At 34.7% G+C, this 19,140-nt stretch overlaps 1 protein-coding gene across 8 annotated transcripts in view; it reads left to right on the top strand.

Moving 5' to 3' along the window:
- LOC145291908 (calmodulin-binding transcription activator 2-like) overlaps window positions 1-19,140 on the top strand; it is a 2,646,613-nt gene that overhangs the window by 2,061,581 nt on the left and 565,892 nt on the right. For all 8 annotated transcript variants that reach the window (XM_080137802.1, XM_080137770.1, XM_080137753.1 and 5 more), the window contains one exon: window positions 15,260-15,351. In XM_080137802.1, coding sequence (XP_079993928.1) covers window positions 15,260-15,351 — 92 coding nt within the window. The remainder of the gene's footprint in view (window positions 1-15,259; window positions 15,352-19,140) is intronic.

The raw sequence follows: 19,140 nt of genomic DNA, 5'->3' as shown, positions 1-19,140 counted from the left end.
ACTCATATATTCAAATGATTAAAAGCTTTGGAATCTATTTACAACTAATGATTTCATACACAGAGATTAAAACAACATTATCAAAGTGTAGTATATGTTCTGATGCTACACTTCAATTTATTGTTCTCGGTTAGTGGAGGAGAAATCCTTCACGACTGAGACAATTTTTATTTTTGTTCGTTCCCCCACATTAAAAACCGATCTTGATGTCTAACTCTGCCCTCGTTGGGAGGCAAGTAAATTGGAACATTAGTTATAGTTTTTACCACAATTTCATCTAATTAATAATACTAATAATTAATAACAGTTAATAATTTAATGACCCACCGATTCCGTAATAATTAAATGTTACTTGAAAAAAAAAAAACGTATTTAATGAAAATAATAATTTAGTTTTAAAAATTAATAAAAACGAAACATAAATGATAGTGAAAGACTCCCGGCCAACACTGGATTGTTCTGATATTCTTGCATAATGGAAAGCGAGCAACATTTCAAAAGAAATCTAATATTCTCTGCTGATTCAGAAGAAAAGGTAACTACGTAAGGAGTTTCTATAAATGAATCGAAATGATTAATTCGTCGGATCACCTTACAATCATTACTGGTGGGATTATTTTGATATGCATCTCCACTTCCCCCTTCCTTCACACACACACACACACACACACACACACACACACACACACACACACACACACTCTCTCTCTCTCTCTCTCTCTCTCTCTCTCTCTCTCTCTCTCATAACCTTAACATCTGTGATCTCTACTTACTATCAAAGCGTCACTTTTCTTCCGCTCAACAGTCTTTTATAAAATACCTGAACTATCGTCGGCTTGAATTAAATTAAATATAGCCCACATTACCATTCCTTACGCCGTGCAGCTGTGTTCCGAAATTCATAATGATCGAATTATTTAATAGCTCCTATTACGACTGGGCCAATTGAGAAGAATACAAAATAAGTCGCCAAAATTAATTCCCTGTAACGTCTTTCTCATAGACGAGACGCTGCTAGCCTTTTTCTGCTCTATCGTTATTTTCATGGCGATAGCTCCTCTGAACTCCAATCTATGATCCCACCTTACCAAGCTTTCACAAAAAAACCGTCGTCTAACTGAAACCACTGTCAATAATTTCCCCCACTCTCTATCTGTGCCTAAACCTTAACATGGGTTCCATAAACAAAACTTATTTCTTAGAACTGCTCGTCTGTGGAATTCTGTTCCGCTGGTCTGCTTTCCAGATGAATACAATATAATCGTTTTTAAATCCAACGTAAACAGGTTCTTGTTGAACTGTCCCCTTAAGTAATCAAAGTATACCAAATTTCTACTACTAACGATTATCATGCTAATGTTCCACTGACTACCGTACACTCGTTAACCCCTATCCTCAAGTGGCCTCCAGACCTTGATAATAGGTGATTCCTTTGTAAAAAAGATAAAATGCAAGTTCCTGTCCATTGCATTTGTCAAACACTATATGACAGTTTACTATATGTTTTGCATGCAAAAATTATAAATTTATCTTCTTTCTGCATAGCTGTTAAATTGACCACATGAACTAAGATGTTCAGACTTCAGTTAAAAAGCGACTCATGTCGGGGGTTCAAGCTGTGCAACAAACAGAACAGTTATTTTTCCACTGATGATTCCCTGAAAGATAAAACATATATGTATTTAGATAATAATTAAAAATATTTATTATACAATTATCGTTGTTGGCAGAACTCTGATACGAGTGTGTATTTTGCTCATTAGGATTGAGCCAGCCTCAGCTACAAAGTGTTTTAGGTGATCCACGAGGCGGAACTTCGTGTAGCAAGCACTTCAGATGTCACCATTTGCTGCGGCAGACATGTGTTGACATGAAAGTTCAAAAAGCAGCAGGTTGCCGGTACATCATTATATATACATACGTAATATATATGTAATAGTTTATGTAATATTTTTTAATATATATGTAATATTTTTAATATATATGTAATATAATTATGTATTTCTGTGTACAATTTGAAACACAACATTGAAACAATGACTTCTGAACACAACTGAATTCAATGATTAAAACGACACATTACAAAACATTTTGTTTAAAATAGATATACATGCTCGACAAGCCTGCCTCACCATTGAGTCGCCATTAACACATAACATTATTTTCATAAATATAGCCAAGAAATCATTTCATATCAATCGACCGGAAAAGTCAGCCATTCAAGTTTATCCGTTACGCCATTCGAAATTCCATGCAGATCCTTGAGTTCAACAGAAAAATTCCTAAATTCGACAAGATACACCTCAAGAAGGTCGGAGGTTAGATCGGCCAACATGTTGTGAGAATAACACTCAAGATGAGAACAGTAGTTCGAATAATCCAAATAATCCAAATTATATATCTTCATTTAAAAAAATTCAGAAACAAAATACCTATCGTTGACTTTTTGTTTAAAGCTAAGGATGTACTTTTAATTCAGTTCAGACAGTGTGCGTTGTCTGACTTGCTATTTGATTTCTTGCCTCTATTCACCACTTCAAATGACATCGTCTGTAGGCTTGAAAAGGGCATATTATTTGTTAACTCACGTGTGACGTGACGAATGCAGTATATCTCTATGTAAAAAATAATATACAAATGGTCTTTATTATGCGGTGGAGAATTGCTATTTGTAACAGAATTATCATTTCGTACTTCCACAAAAATTCTTCGAATTAGCTAGACATATCTGGTCTACTGCCAAACAGTTTTACACTAACTTGCTTCAAGCCCTTAAAACTCCCGATGACACTGTCAATAACAACCCTTCTACGAAAACAACCGTGTTTTCAGTAAACAACATATGAAATATATAATTTGCTCGGCGCTTCGAGCTGACAGGCTTTGTCACCTTGTTTTGTTATGCACTTCCTGTTTATAGCAATCAAACCTGCATCTTAATTGACTTCATCAATTAAGAAATGCTTCATTACCCTCGTGTGTATTTTATGAAAGCGATTAATGACACATTCGTAGTTGACAAGTATCGAAAACTAACGACAACAAAATCAATTTCTATCAAACACATTTGTAAAGATTTACTTTCCATGTTTATGTTTCTCCAATTGGAAACCTTTTTCCAAAGATGAATGGCTGGCTTTTCTGGTCGATTGATACGAAATGATTTCTTGGCTATATCTATGAAGATAATGTTAAAGGCGATTCTAAGGGATTGGTGAGGAAGGCTTGTCGAGCAAGTATATCTATGTTAAACAACAAAATCTTTTGTAATGTGTCGTTTTAATCCTGGAATTCAGTTGTATCCAAAAAGTCATTGTTTCAATTTTGTGTTTCAAATTGTACACAGAAATACATTTCGTTTATTATTGTTCATGATGAATAATAATGACAAAATAAAATGAATGTACTTAACTGGTGTAAATAAATAAATAAATAAATAAATAATGGAATCATGAAAACTGAAACTGTATAATTGTAAAACTGACGTCACACCAAATAAGCGAAGAGGGTCAAGGAGAGTGGAAAGACTGGGGAGAGAAAGCACTAGCCAGACCTTCGCTGGATGAGTACAAAGAGGACTGGGACCTGAGGAGGGTTTTTACTGTCCAAATTCCAGTGTAGACCAATAGTCACCGTCAACAAGAAATCAATGGTAATTGGCTGTTACAATAACATAAATTCATCTGCAAAGGTTATAGAAAGAGATGGAAAGTACTGGAAATCTGGGGAGACTTGTTGTCACCTAGACTCCAGAGAACGCCAAAAGTTGTTCTCAAAGAGAAATCTTTGTTTATGATGGCCTGTGTGATTACTCCTAGTAAGTAAATAATAATAATAATAGTAGTAGTAGTAGTAGTAGTAGTAGTAGTAGTAGTTAAAATAATACACCCAAAAGATGATACTAACCAACGCTTATGTGAGGAACAAAGGAGGAAAGGAACTACTAAATGTATAAGATTGTATAGAAAGCACAAAATGAGACTTGGAAAAGTTCATGAGCCAGAATACAAAAAGATTGATCACCGCAACGAGAGACACTGTCAAGAATACAGGAAATGATGAAACCATAAACAAAAAAGACAAGAAAAGAAAAGTGGAAAGAGAAAGCCCTACATGGATAATTCATAACAATGACAAAAGAAGAGAATCACAAAAACACATGAACATGGCTAAGAAAAGGACACGTGAACAGAAAAGCAGAATCTCTACTGACAGCTGCACAGAACAACACGATTAGAACGAATCGCATTAAAGCTAAAATATAAAATACAGGAAAACAGTAAATGTAGAGTCTGTGATCAAAGAGAGAAAATGATGAACCACATAATCAGTGAATGCAGCAAATTAGCCCAAGAGAAATATAAGGACAGACACGACAGCATAGGGAAGGCAGTCTATTAGAGGCTTTGCAGACGACTGCACCTCAAATATGCTGACAAAGGGTTAAAACACAAACCTGATGCTGTATTGGACAATAAAAACCACAAAATCCTTTGGGAGGTATGAATAGATAATCTCATCCAAACTAGTAGACCGGACGTCAATTAGCAAGAAAGAAAGAATCTGTCAAAATGTAGATTTTGCCATCCTAGGAGACTACAGAGTGAAGATCAAAGATACAAAAAAAATATGTAAAACTTGCCAGAGAATTGAAAGGAATACAGGACAAGAAGAAAAGCAAAATAATAACAATAATTGTAGGAGCATTAGGAACAAACCCAAAGAACTTTGAAAAAAGACTAGGAGAAATCGGAATCAATGAGGAAGACTAAGACTATGCAAGAGACAGTACTGCGGAAAGAAGTTGAAATCTTAAGGAAAACCCTCGATTGCAAAATTTAATCTTCATGAGTGACAAACTCTGATCATGTAAAAAATGTAACAAAAATAGCAAAACAAATGCAACCAAGAAAACTAAAACTGCAAAATTGTAAAAATCGAAGGTTGCTCCCCCCCCCCCATATATAATGCTTGCATCGACTGGCACCACACCAAATAGTTGAAAGTCAAGGAGAATGGAAAGACCGAGGAGTGAAATCACTAGCCAAACCTCCACTGGATGGCTACAAAGGAAACTGGGACCTTGGGAAGGCTTGTTACCACCCAAATTCCAGTGAAAACGAATGGTCATTGCCAGTCAATGGCAAATGGTTATTGTGATAATGCAAATTCGTCTGCAAAGGAGACTTGTTATTAGCCAGACTCCAGGGTATACAACCGGTTGTTGTCAGTGAGCAATCTCTGATGATGGCCTGAGTGAGAACTCTTAGTGAGTACACATAATAATAATAATAATAATAATAATAATAATAATAATAATAATAAGAAGAAGAAGAAGAAGAAGAAGAAGAAGAACAACAACAACGATTACGATAACGACGATAACATAATGATGATTTATTTATTTATTTATTTATTTATTCCTTTTATGATTATTCCTTTTATGTATTGAATTTTATGTCTTTTAAATGACTTGATATAATATTTCACAAATTGTATCAGATCCAGTCGTTTAAAGAGGTATTCAAAAGTATTTTTACAGCTTTCTATTTTGCAGAGAATTAACAACTATTGAATTATGTTCTGATTATTTAATGATACTTTAAGTTTTCTCCAAAGTAAAAAAAAAAAAAAAACGTTGTAGGTGGCGACTGAGTTTGGCTTGTTGGGCTGAGCCCGAATGTATCAACATTGGAATATATCTAGTTACGCAGAAGCAGCTGATAGCATCACACAGCTTTTCTGTATCTCATTCCTTGACACAGATAGTTACATTCACAATCCGTGTCCCAAATCGACAGGACCAGCAAGCTTCGCTACTAGACTTATTTCTGATCTTATTTCCCAAAGATTGTGTAACAAATGCCCATAGTCCATTCGGGAATACTGATCACGGTGTGATCCTAAACTCTTGACTTCAAGTTGAACAGCCATTGCTCAAATAGACGAAGTACTCCAAGAAGGCCGACAAGGATCACATCAGAGATGCCCCATGGAGTAGTATCTTTTCTTCTTCCTGCATAATAGTGTGCAAATAATGTTACTGAATGGTTTAAAACGGCAACTGAAGTACATGTTTCCACATAGAAGTTCTACAGTAAACCCCGCTCATCTCAGTGGTTCATTTCTACTTCCGTAGCTGCCATTGCTCAAAGACAGCTAACATTCTGCAGATTTATCCGACATAAGTCCGGTACAAATAGACAAAAGTATTTAGAAGCTAGGAATAATTGTAAAAGTGAATAGTCACAGCCAACAAAGAAGACATTCTGAAATCATCAGAAAAAGCATTGAGTCACAGAAATTAGGAACTCATGATTTTTGGAAAATTTATAATAGTGTAGTAAATAATAAACTATCAACAATTCCCCACTATCCAACAACCTTGAGGTTGATTGCATGACAACCGAGAAGGCTAACCTGCTTGCCCGATGGTTTGTCTCCAACTCCACTTTAAACCCAACAAACCACTCCCTCCTAAATTTCTCTTTGCGGACAGAAGCCACACTTTATGATCTAAGAATCACCTCTTCCCATGTTTGTGATATAAAAAAAACTAGACATTTTGAAGGTATGTGGCCCTGCTCTCATCCTGTGATTTAGTTAATTAAGCATTTTGACATCTTCCGGGATTCATATAACCTGCCTCGAATATGCCGACAATAATGCGATCCCTATTCTGCATAAGTACTAATTTTTTTCAAAGATTTTTTTGAACGGGCACAATATAGAGGCAAAAAATCAACAAAAGAATTCAATTTGAAACGTTCAATGTAAATATATAAATATCTATTTAATATACACGTTTTATATCGTATCGAAGCTGCATTCATTCTAGGCGAGTTGAACCGCCTTCCTCTGCAATTTCATGTGAATAGTAAATTCATAAACAGTCCTCAGTCACATGTATAGCTCTGTTAGGGGAGATGACAACGTTGCATTTTTACAGATCTTGTAGGGAAGTATCGATCTCCTCCTGCATGCAACACCTGGTAATCTTAAATGGTCACTGATCGTGTATTGACCAGGCTTAGCGTTGCTTAATATCAGTGCTTTAACGGTGTGTCAACATGATTTTAGCACACACATACACTATAAATATTCAAAGATTTAAAACGATTTTTATGCACTCCTCGATTCACATCAGCATCAGCAGCAGATAACTTGAAGTATTAGTATTATTTGTGAGTTAGATGATGATTGTGTTTTTTCTAAGTGACTTTAATTATAAAAGTTGTAAGTAATTTGGAAAGCAATGAAGAACGTATGCTTTCCTTTTTTATATAGCATTGATGTATTTAGTTTTAATATAAAACTGACGTCCTTGACACCATTAAGAGTTCTTTGAAAACGTACATAAATGAATTATACTTTTAAGATTTCCTCGCAGACATCTATGCGTTGTTTTTCTTCCCCGAACGAAACTCTTCCAGGCGATGATGTTTCTATCCAATTAGTACTTGTCGACTCAAAGGCATCCTATTATCTTCCATTTTTCTTCTTCCTTTCCTACAGAAATGGCGCTTCAACTGTGAACAAATCCTCTTTTCATTCTCTTTCACTAATGATTCATATTCCGCCATTCATTTAGAACCGCCATAATAAATTCTTAAAATAATCTCATCCCACTGCACGTCGTCGCTGCTACATCTTTTTTCATCACGCTGTAGCAAACAACATAGCCTTCTTCCAACCTGCGCATATGAAAGTCGTTTTTCACAAATATCTGCGCAGCTCAACAGTGACAACATTTCTTACGTGTGGATCCCAATCGTCTCTTCCTGACTACATTTTCAGCATTGACAAATGAGTTGATCTCCGTTGTGGCATGAATCCGTTACAGAGATTTGTTTGCATGGAGAAACTGAGACACTCCAGAACCATGGAGTCATTTTAGCGCCCACACATACACACACACACACACACACACACACACACACACACACACACACACACACACACACACACACACACTTTTTGACATATAAAGTTAGTTGAATCTTCAAACTTAGACCTTTATATCATTGCGGTCGACAAATCGACATTTGATTCTGTCTCGCTAGTGAATTACAGAAATTTTCAATCCGTCTTGTTTATATAAAAAAAAAAGGAATTAAAGTCGATATCATTGATTACATATTCTACCTGATCTGATAATTCTTTTTAGTAAGATAATTTTTCACAAATACATCGTCATTTTCATTGACTAATCTATGTTCATTAGCCAATAAAGTTGATGCGTTTGTTATAAATACTAACATTGAGAATAGTGTCCATAATCCTTTTACTGTGTTTGGGAGTACGGGTTTAACTTTCTTACTTTAAATAATAAACGATCGAATATTTTTCCCTTCTTATTTCGTAATAGTATTTATTTCAACATTTCCTCCTCCTCCTCCTCCTAATTTTATTATTATTAGTATTAGTATTAGTAGTAGTAGTAGTAGTAGTTTCAAGTAAGCCGTTACAATTTAGCTAACTCTTAGCTCTTGATTTTTACCTACACTCTTTGGTCTGGATCTACAGTTCCATTTTAGCTTTTATATTGATTAAAGTGCGACTAATTCAATGCTTTAATCGCTGGCGGCCATTACTTAAATGTTTTATTGGGTTGTGTGATGTTTCAAAAAAAAAGGTCAACCTATCAGATTATTCGATTATATTTTAAAATTTATTTTGCAATTTCAGATTTACAAAATTATTTTGCAATTTTAGATTTACAAAATTATTTTGTAATTAAAATTTTTTTTAATTATTTTTCAATTTAAGAGTGAATACTACTACTAATAATAATAATAATAACAAATAATAATAATAATAATAATAATAATAATAATAATAATGAGTGAATAAAATAATAATAATAATAATAACAAATAATAATATATAATAACAAATAATAATAATAATAATAATAATAATAATAAGAAGAAGAAGAAGAAGAAGAAGAAGAAGAAGATGAAGCTAATTCATCCAAAGGAAAATTTATATTTTTAAGAATTTCATTAAAAGACTATCATATATTTTTAAAAAAATTTCAAAATTAGTTTGCACTCATGAAAATACTAAATTAACATTATTTAACTTCCAACCTCTTTTAGGTGCATATTTTCAGACTTGAGAAACTTCTATTTCGAATTTGGGAATCTTTTAGTCAAAGTTTGTAATCTTAATGCTGAACTGGAAATTTTAGAATGACTGACGGAATAAGAACAATCTAACCTGTCTAGTTACAACAACTGCCATCAATTGTCCTTACTCTCTATCTGTCCCTCAAACTAAACGAAAATTCTACCAGCAAAGTTTTTTTTCATAAAACTGTCCATCTATGGAACACATTACTGTGGTACTGTTTCCCAACTGATCATAACATGATCGTTTATAAGTCCTATGTAAACAAGTTCTTGTTAAGTCGTCCTCTTCAATAAGTAAATTCTACTCACGTTCAATTATTACTGATCATCATGGTTGTCTCACTAGCTACCTGATAGTCAAAACCCTTATCCTCGAGTGGCTTTTAGATGTTGTTAAGCGGTGATAATGCCAAACAAAAAACTCGACTCGCTACAACCACTATAAACGATTCCCCCACTCTCTATCTGTGCTTATATCTAAATGCAGATTCCATGAACAAAGCTTTATTCCCAGAACTGCCCGCTTGTGGAACACTGTTCTGTTGGCCTGCTTCCCGGTTGAATACAACATGGTAGCCTTCAAATCTAATGTAAAGAAGTTCTTGTTGAGCTGTCCCCATAAATAATCAAATTTTATCCAATTTACACTATTAACGATTAGTACACTACCATCTTACATTCATAAACGCTTATCCTTAAGTGGCCTTTAAGCTTTGATAAGTAGTGACTCCCAAGTAAAAAAATAAAATAAAAATAAAAATGGATTAAGTAAAGAATTTCATGCAGGTCACTGTGTTCGGCAAAATAAAAAAATCCCAAGTTTTACATAAAGATTTTCATGTTCGACTAAAAAGGTTTCCAATTCTGAAAAAATAACCTGAAGAAGATCAGAGGTTACATCTGGCAAAATGTCGTGAATATAATAACCAAGATGAGGATAGTAGGCCAAATAATCCCAACTTTATTTGTAAAGTCTAATTAGGTACTTATACAATATAAGGACCGTACTACGTTGAAATCGCCGGGCAGTTTATAGAAAACGCCGGAAGTTCTTTGTGTGTGTGTGTGTGTGTGTGTGTGTGTGTGTGTGTGTGTGTGTCGGTCACGACTAGGCAACCTCCGTGGCCTTCGGGCCAAGATCAAAGTGTAGTATCTGTTCCGGCAGATGCTGCACTTAAGATAATTTGTACCAGTCAATGGAGGGGAAACCCTCTATACTGGGACAATTATTATTTTTGGTAACCAGAGTGCCCCCTTTTTGCCTACTTTTAGGGGAGCTGGTTCTTACCTCACATTAAAAACGGCCTTGTGCCTAATTTGCTCAGTGGGGGAGCAAATAAATACCATCTGTTCCGGCAGATACTGCAAGCAAAGACCATATGTGGGGGCAACCCCACATATAAGACCTTGGTCAATGTAGGGGCAACCCTTCATACCAATTGTCACCATCCAGCTCCCCTACTCCCCGGGGAGTTGGTCCCCATTTCCCCTTCATTCCTCACTTTAAAAATCGGCCTTGTGCCTAATTTGCTCGGTGGGGGAGCAAATAAATACCATCTGTTCCGGCAGATACTGCAAGCAAAGATCATATGTGGGGGCGACCACACATATAAGACCTTGGTCAATGTAGGGGCAACCCTTCATACGAATTGTCACTATCCAGCTCCCCTACTCCCCGGGGAGTTGGTCCCCATTTCCCCTTCACTCCTCACTTTAAAAATCGGCCTTGTGCCTAATTTGCTCAGTGGGGGAGCAAATAAATACATCAAAGTGTAGTATCTGTTCCGGCAGATACTGCAAGCAAAGACCCTATGTGGGGGCGACCCCACAGATAAGACCTTGGTCAATGTAGGGGCAACCCTTCATACCAATTGTCACTATCCAGCTCCCCTACTCCCCGGGGAGTTGGTCCCCATTTCCCCTTCACTCCTCACATTAAAAATCGGCCTTGTGTCTAATTTGCTCGTTGGGGGAGTAAATAAATACCGTGTGTGTGTGTGTGTGTGTGTGTGTGTGTGTGTGTGTGTGTGTGTGTGTGTGTGTGTGCGTGCGCAAACGCTGGCTAATTTTTTTATAGAAAACTGTATCATTTTAGTCGGTACGAAGCTAATTAAATAAAAAATAATTGAAAAAAAAAACAATTACAATAAAAAATTATAATGAAAAATGAAAATAATTTAAATGAAAAATTATATGAAAACTGAAAACAATATTCTTGAATAATTTGTTTTTTTTTACGAAACTTTTAGAAGATTAAAATTCAGATAAAAAAAATCATCGTAAGGGAAGTTTCATGCATATTTATTTTTTGAATAACAAATGAATGAAAGCAAACGAAACTTTTTTTTTCATTTTTTTATCTGATTTTTTTCTTTTTATGATTTAGTACGATTTTTGTTCAAAATAAAATAAATATTTAGATTTATAAACATCTTTTTCTAATAAATCAATGATAGCGAACAAATGTTTTCTTTACGATTTATTTATATTAGAGTTAAGACGCCCAGCTTTTCGGCACCTTCTGGCGTTTTCTGTAAATTGTCCGGAAAATTTTGACGATAGCACGATCATTATACTACATAAATACTCTAAATTATAATATAACGGCAACGTCAAGTATTGTGACGTTGTGCTGAAACCAACACGTTGTAACCCCAGTTGCAAAGTAAACTAAGAATAAAAAAGAATTTCAACTCGTTTTTTCTTTGTAACACCATTTATTTCCTCATTGTTACGGCCGTAACGTCACCCACATGCTCCTGCTCCTCTTTGTGAACGTTCTCTCGGACGTCATCCACGCCTCTATCGTGATCTCTGACGTTATTCCCATCTCTAATGTGATCTCCTTTTTAAAGTATTTATTTTTCCCTACTTGTGACGCTATTTCGCATGCGTTTGCATATGCACGTTCGCGCTGTTACAGTATTTGCACCTCTTAAGTCATCAAGTACCAAACAAATGTTGATTTGTGTGTGTGTGTGTGTGTGTGTGTGTGTGTGTGTGTGTGTGTGTGTGTGTGTGTGTGTGTTCATCTTCTCTAATAACAAAAGTGTTCTTTTGACAAATAATTCTCAAGAATTTATGTCTGAATTGTAAAACTTCTAAACAAGGTGTATAAGTTCAGTGGAAAGAGGAAATTATCTTTCACAGTTTTGGCAAATGATTTGAGCTTGATCTTTACACAGAGTACTTGTCAATTTTTTTATGAATGAATCAGAAAGAGTGCAAAGAAGCCGAAGATGACTTGTGTTGTCTGCATTGTTCTATTTGTGTCGCGCTGCGTGAAGTGAAAGCGGCCAGATGGATCCGACTGATTTCTCTGCAACCATAACATCTATTCAAAAGTGTCGGCTTGCCGTTCTCACTTTGGACCGATTCCAAAGAATCTATGTCTCTTGACATTAGCAACTCTGCTGCTTCGATTGGTTCCTCTTTGTTACACTTAATATCGGTCGCCATTTCTATTCATTTGAAAAACCGCTCCACAAATGTTTGCAATTATTTTCACTAGTTGTTGTTGTCTCAAATCTTCGTAATATTTTCTGACAACCAGAATTAACAGCAATTTTTATATTAATTGATTTCCCCACTGGTTTCATTCATCTCTATATCAATAAAATTGTGAGACAACTTCACGTGTGTTTGTGTGCTTCTTGCACCAACATAACTTTGATAATTACCCACTAAATTATAATTTTTATCATTTGCCACTAAACTTTTTAGCTAGTTAAAAACGGGTAAAAGTTAACCTGTTGATTTAGAATGAGTGCTTTATGCAAAACTTCAAAAATAAATGTGACATTGTGGTGACTAGTATCTATTAACCCATGAAGGTACACCAAACAGATATAATAATAATACTTATTTCTCTGCAACTTATCATAACAAAAGCTCATAAAAAATTTCGGCAAGATTAGACAAGTAGTTTCCGAGAGAAAGTGGAACGGACAGACAGAGAGACTAAGAGTAATATTGATTAATCGAATATTTGTTGAAAAATATAAAACAGAATTTAAAAAATCTTATTAAAAGAAATAATTAATGAATTAAATCCATAAGAATTATTTGCAACAACGTCAGCCATTTTAAATATTCTTTTAATATTTGAAGAAAGAAAAGAATTACCTTGTGACCTTTTGAAATGTAAAAAATTTGAAGCATTTAAACTGTCTCAGAAAAAAGTAATTTCTAACTTTAAATTCTTCAAAAAACGGCCTTGTATTATGAGATTTGAAGGTGTTGGAGCTATTTGCATCCAACAATTTTATTAATAGGTATCAAAACAATCTTACCGTAACATTTTTATAACAACGTTGTTTAACTAATTTACTCATGATACTATGATAATTATACTGAACTTTAAAAATCCTATTTAATATATGATAATTAAAAAAAAAAAAAAAAGATGGCATAATTTAAAACAAATCAAAATGAAAAAGAAAAATATTCCCAAGCCACGCTGGGTAAAGACAGCTAGTAATATATAAAATAGTGCCTTTTTATGAATCTTTTGCTTCGAAAGATTTGTATTATTCAATTTAAAATTGAAATATTAGTAAAACTGGTTTCAATCGGAAAATGATCGTTGTTTTAATACTGAACTAGTTAAATACCCGTCCCATGATGGGTATAATAAATGCTTATAGTATTAGGTTTTAATCTAATTTTTTTATTTTTGAGGAGAGATATAATGTAGTTTCAGAGACACTCCCTTAAATGGTAAAATTTACAATAAAAACATATGCCCATGAATAACTCACCGTGTTGCCTAGAATACTTATCCAGTAATTCATAATCATATGTACATTACTTTAAAGGTTTCCAAATCACATACTTATGATTGAAACTCATCTGAGTGCTCCGTTTTGGTCACAATTTGTTTAGATCATATGACTCAAAACTTGATGTAGAGCAATTCTTTTCTTTATGAAATAATAATGGGTTCTTATTATTCATCGTGTTGCCGTGAATATATATTCCATAATTTACAATGATCGTTTAGTTTAGGAGTGAATCCTATATATCTTTGGGAAGGAAGAATATATATATATATACTTTTTATTTGTTTTACATAAGCATTTATATGTCACTACACATCCATGAGTATGTTTCCTTCAGCTAGTTACAAGTAACTAGAGACCTTTTCAGGGGATATTTCTTATACGATTAAAAGAATCGTTTTGACATCGGAAAATCAGTACAAATTTTTTCCGATTCCGATACCAATTCTGATACCCTCAAATATTCCGATTTCCGATTCCAATTCCGAATAATCGTCCCAACACTAATATATATATATATATATATATATATATATATATATATATATATATATATATATATATATATCACTACACATCCATGAGTATGTTCCGGTCAGCTAGTTACAAGTAATTAGAGACCTCTTCAGGAGATATTGCTTATACAATTAAAAGAATCGTTTTGACATCGGAAAGTCAGTACAAATTCCGATTCCGATACCAATTCTGATACCCTCAAATATTTAGATTCCCAATTCCGATTCCGATTAATCGTCCCAACACTAATATATATATGTGTGTGTGTGTGTGTGTGTGTGTGTGTGTGTGTGTGTGTGTGTGTGTGTGTGCAGGACATGAGAATACTCGTTCAAAGACGGGCAAAATTAATTCCTTGAACAGAATAGTTTTGCCCCTCTTTTACGTCTCCTTACAAACATTAAAATCTGGATATACTAATTCTAAACCTTATGTCTTGAATCTTTATTCCAATTTGATAAAAAAATATCTTTTACATAATTTGGATTTTAGAAAATGTATAATGGAGGAAGGAATTAATGAAAACAAAATTAAAAGCTTAAACTTAAGTGATCTTGAGAAGAAATTGAAATTCATGGAATCTTGCTTAATGACTATGAATCAAATGTAATGCATATCTGAAATATTTCAAATGAGGTTGTATTAATATTATTTTCTTTCAGCATTAAATAACACACAAAACAAAACAAACGTAAATAGGAAAAGTACAGAATCATGATTTTCTTTTTTGTCAACGATTGGTTTGTAACAGCTTCATACTTTTCATTTATATTGCCGCTTCTTTGACTTCATGAGATTAATTGTTCATGTTTTCATTTCTTCTTTCAGAAAACCGTATGATTATTTTGCCCAAGCAGTTGGAGGATATACCAATTGCATCAGAGTTTCCATCAGTTAGGCATCGTTGGAATACAAATGAGGTGAGTTTGAATTTCGTTGTCACGTTTCTAAATAGGAACACAGTATATATATATATATATATATATATATATATATATATATATATATATACAATAACAAAAAAATAGGAATAAATAATGAATTGGGTTCCTTTCAATTTATTGCTCCAGATTCAAGATGGCGACGTAAAACTGTTAATTGAATGATTTTCTTGAAAAAGAAAACAGTACATTTATCATAAAAATTCAGCTTCAATGTTATTTTATTGACACAAATATTAACCTTAACACAGAAACAATTGTATGTGAGTTATTACTACTTATAGGATTGTGCTGCTTTTCTTTGGGTGAAGGGGACTTTCGTTTCTATTGTATTAGTATAAAAAAAAACACATCGGCATAAATACATAGATAAATAAATATAATGCACCAAACAAATTTTTAGAAATAGTTGAATGCTTTTATTCTTCAATGTGAATTTTGGATAAATGGTTTCAGATATTTTTGGCACATTAAACAAAGATCTGCTTTCATAACTTCATTTGAAATGAATGACTCTCGTCTTGGGGAGGCTTCATGTTTTGACAAGCTTCTGAGCTTGAACTTTACTCTTGATCTGAAATGGAACACATACATCAAATCCCTTGCCAAGGTCGCTGGAAAAATGGTGGGATCCTTCTATCGATCCAGTAGATATTTCACTGCTGATACAATTCTCTATCTATATAAGAGCCAGATACGTACAAGGATGGAGTACTGTTGCCACATATGGACAGGAGCTGCTAGAAAGGACTTATCCTGCCTTGATAGAGTTCAAAATAGACTTTGTAGCCTTGCAGGGGATGCCCTTTTCTCTTCCTTGCAACCTTTTTCTCAGAAAAAATGTTGCAAGTCTGTCTCTGCTTTATCGTTATTTTCATCGCAAATACTCGTTTGACCTCCAATCTATGGTCTTCTCTTGCCAAACTTTCACAAGAAACACTCGTCTGGCTGAAAACACTATCAATAATTTCCCCCACTCTTTATCTGTGCCTAAACCTAAACGTAGATTCCATCAACAAAGCTTCTTTCTTAAAACTGCACACCTGTGGAACTGTCTTCTGTTTGCCTGCTTTCCATCTGACTACAATATGGTTATCTTCAAGTCCAACGTAAACAAGTTCTTGATGAGCAGTTCCACTTAAGTTAAATTTACCGAATTTCCATTACTAACGATTACTATATTGTCCAATTGACTACTGCACACCCTTTAACCCTTATCCTCGAATGGCCTCTGGTCCTTGATAAGGTGTGATGCCTATGTAAAAAATAAATAGATAAATAATCATTCAAAGTCGATTCTGTTGTAGACTATGACAAATTCAAATCCTATCAGTAATAATCAGTTCTAAGTGTCAGTTATCTGGAGGTTCAAGACTTCTATTAGGTCATAACTACTAAATGAGAGCAAGCTACCCCTTTGGGTTAAACAAATAATTCAATTTGGAATTCTGTACAGATTCCTGAGTTTGATGAGATGCATTTGAAAATGGATGGAGGTTACGTCGCCCGAAACGTTGTGAGAATAACATCCTAAATGAAAACTGTAGTTTGAAGAATCCAAATAATCGAACACTTATCCTTTTTTTAAATAGCATCGGAACATCGGTTCTTGTCAGGTTATCAAAGTCAAGGTATATTACTCCTGATCAATATTTACAGGGTGGAACAATAAATTGTCACCCTAAAAAAAACAACACTACAGATTTATTTTAAAACTTTTATTGAAAAAATCAATTTAGGATACTTGATTATGTAGTATGGCTGACATCTACATCTATTCAATGTAGCCGCCTTCAGCCTGAATCACCACCTCGATACGGGTCTGGAACTGGGAACATGTCTTTTCCACAAGCGCCGGCAGGAGCTCGGTGAATACTTGGCGAATGGCAGCAATCAAGCTGGTTTTGGTGTTGTGGGAGGTCATGTTGGTGCTGTTCCTGACGTATGACTAAGCAAAGTACTCCAGTGGGTTTGAATTGGGGGAGAAGTGGTGCCAATGAAAGAAAGGTACAAAGTCGTAGCACTCCTTCTGAAGCCAAACCTGAATCTCTTTAGACTTGTGGGCAAACGCCGAGTCCTGCTGCCACACCCAGGGTCTTCCAGATACACTTTGGTGATGACTTTCAAGCCAACTTCGAAAATGTGAGATGGGATCATGTGGCTCTCACTTGAAACCACACCAAAGACCATAACCGTGGCCTGAAACTTCATTGAGCTGTGTATTCAAGCATTAAACCATCCGGATTTGCATTTTGAGGGTGCTGGCAATGGTCCTGTTGTCTTTACTTGGATTGGTAGAGAGCATGAGTTGTACAGTGACGCATCTCTGATCTTGCTCGTTGAACATTGTGTAAGTTTCAGACATGATAGAAGGCTCCTGTTGCTCTTGAGATTTTTACATAACATGCCAACTAGTATATAGTCTGCAACAAAAAAAAGAAATTCTGTTTTCATTAAACAGAAATGGAATTATGTCTAGGGCGATAATTTTATCATTCCACCCTGTAGATAAATGACAATTTGGTAATTGGAATTACCAGACTCTTTAAGTTTTGTAGCTAAGGAATGAAATCTTTGAAACAAGGTGGGCTCCTTCTACTGCACTAGAAAATTACTCACACCAGAGAGTATTCTATATTTTTACAAATCCACGATTCGCCCATGCAAGGCGTATTGTTGCCACACTTGAGCTGGTGCATCTACCACTAGTCTCTCACTCTTAGACAGAGTTCAAAAAGAGTTTCAAATTTAATAGGTCAAGCACTATAGACCAAAAACCAAGCTCTGTCCAATGGCCGTAATATCACATCTCTGTGCCTGTTTTACAAGTACTTTAATGGAATGTACTTTGATGAACTCATAGTATGAGTACCTCCTCAACGTACATACTCCTGACTAAACCGACAAGCAGCAAAATCATACCTCTTCACTGTTGAGATTCATAAATGTTAGAAAGCCTTCTACTCTAATGGTTTCTTCCCTCAGACTGCTAGACGTTGGAATTCCCTCCTCGTTTCCTGCTTCCTTGACTATAATAACCTGCTAAAGTTTAAATTTAATGTTAACAGACATCTCACTGCTCAACTTCCCACGGTCCCGTGTTAGAAAAGATCCCAAATAGTAGCCCCTTACTTTACACGTGGCAATATGCCTTGTTTCATGTGGAAAAGAGTAAAAAAAGAAAAAAAGCATAACATCGATTCTTCTCCACTTACCCCAGCATTGCAGACGAAGGAGAAGAGCAGCTGGAGATTGTGCAAAAAAGATAGGAATAGTTCATTCTAATCAAAAGGCAATATCACCATTAGTGATGGGACGATTCCAATATTTTTCCCAATTCTGATACAATTACCGATTCCCTTCTAAATTTCTGATACAATTACCGAATCCGATTCTTTATAAATCTCTAAATATTTAACTGTAAAAATTGTTATTTTGTCCCGATTACTATCAAAACACATCTTAAATGTCCCTATATTTTCTCAAACTTAAAAACACATTTGTGAGGGGGTGGTCTAGAGATTTTAGTTTTACTGCAAGTTTAAACCAATAAATATTTGTTACTTTATTATAACTACAAGCAGTGGAAGATGTTTCTTAAATCAATATAAAATAAAAAAGACAATTTAAGGAATCGGTTTTGGCATCGGAAAATAGGCTCAGATTTTTCCGATAACCCAAAAAGCTCTGATTTCTCAGATTCCTATTCCAATTAATCGTCCCAACACTGATCACCATATTTAAGCAATAGAATAGAGAGAAAGAGAA

The sequence above is a fragment of the Euprymna scolopes genome, chromosome 2 (genome assembly GCF_053919585.1).
Source record: "Euprymna scolopes isolate OS-2025 chromosome 2, ASM5391958v1, whole genome shotgun sequence".
Classification (NCBI taxonomy): Eukaryota; Metazoa; Mollusca; class Cephalopoda; order Sepiida; family Sepiolidae; genus Euprymna; species Euprymna scolopes.
The sequence above is the reverse complement of the archived record's forward strand: the minus strand, read 5'-3'. Positions and strand labels throughout refer to the sequence as shown.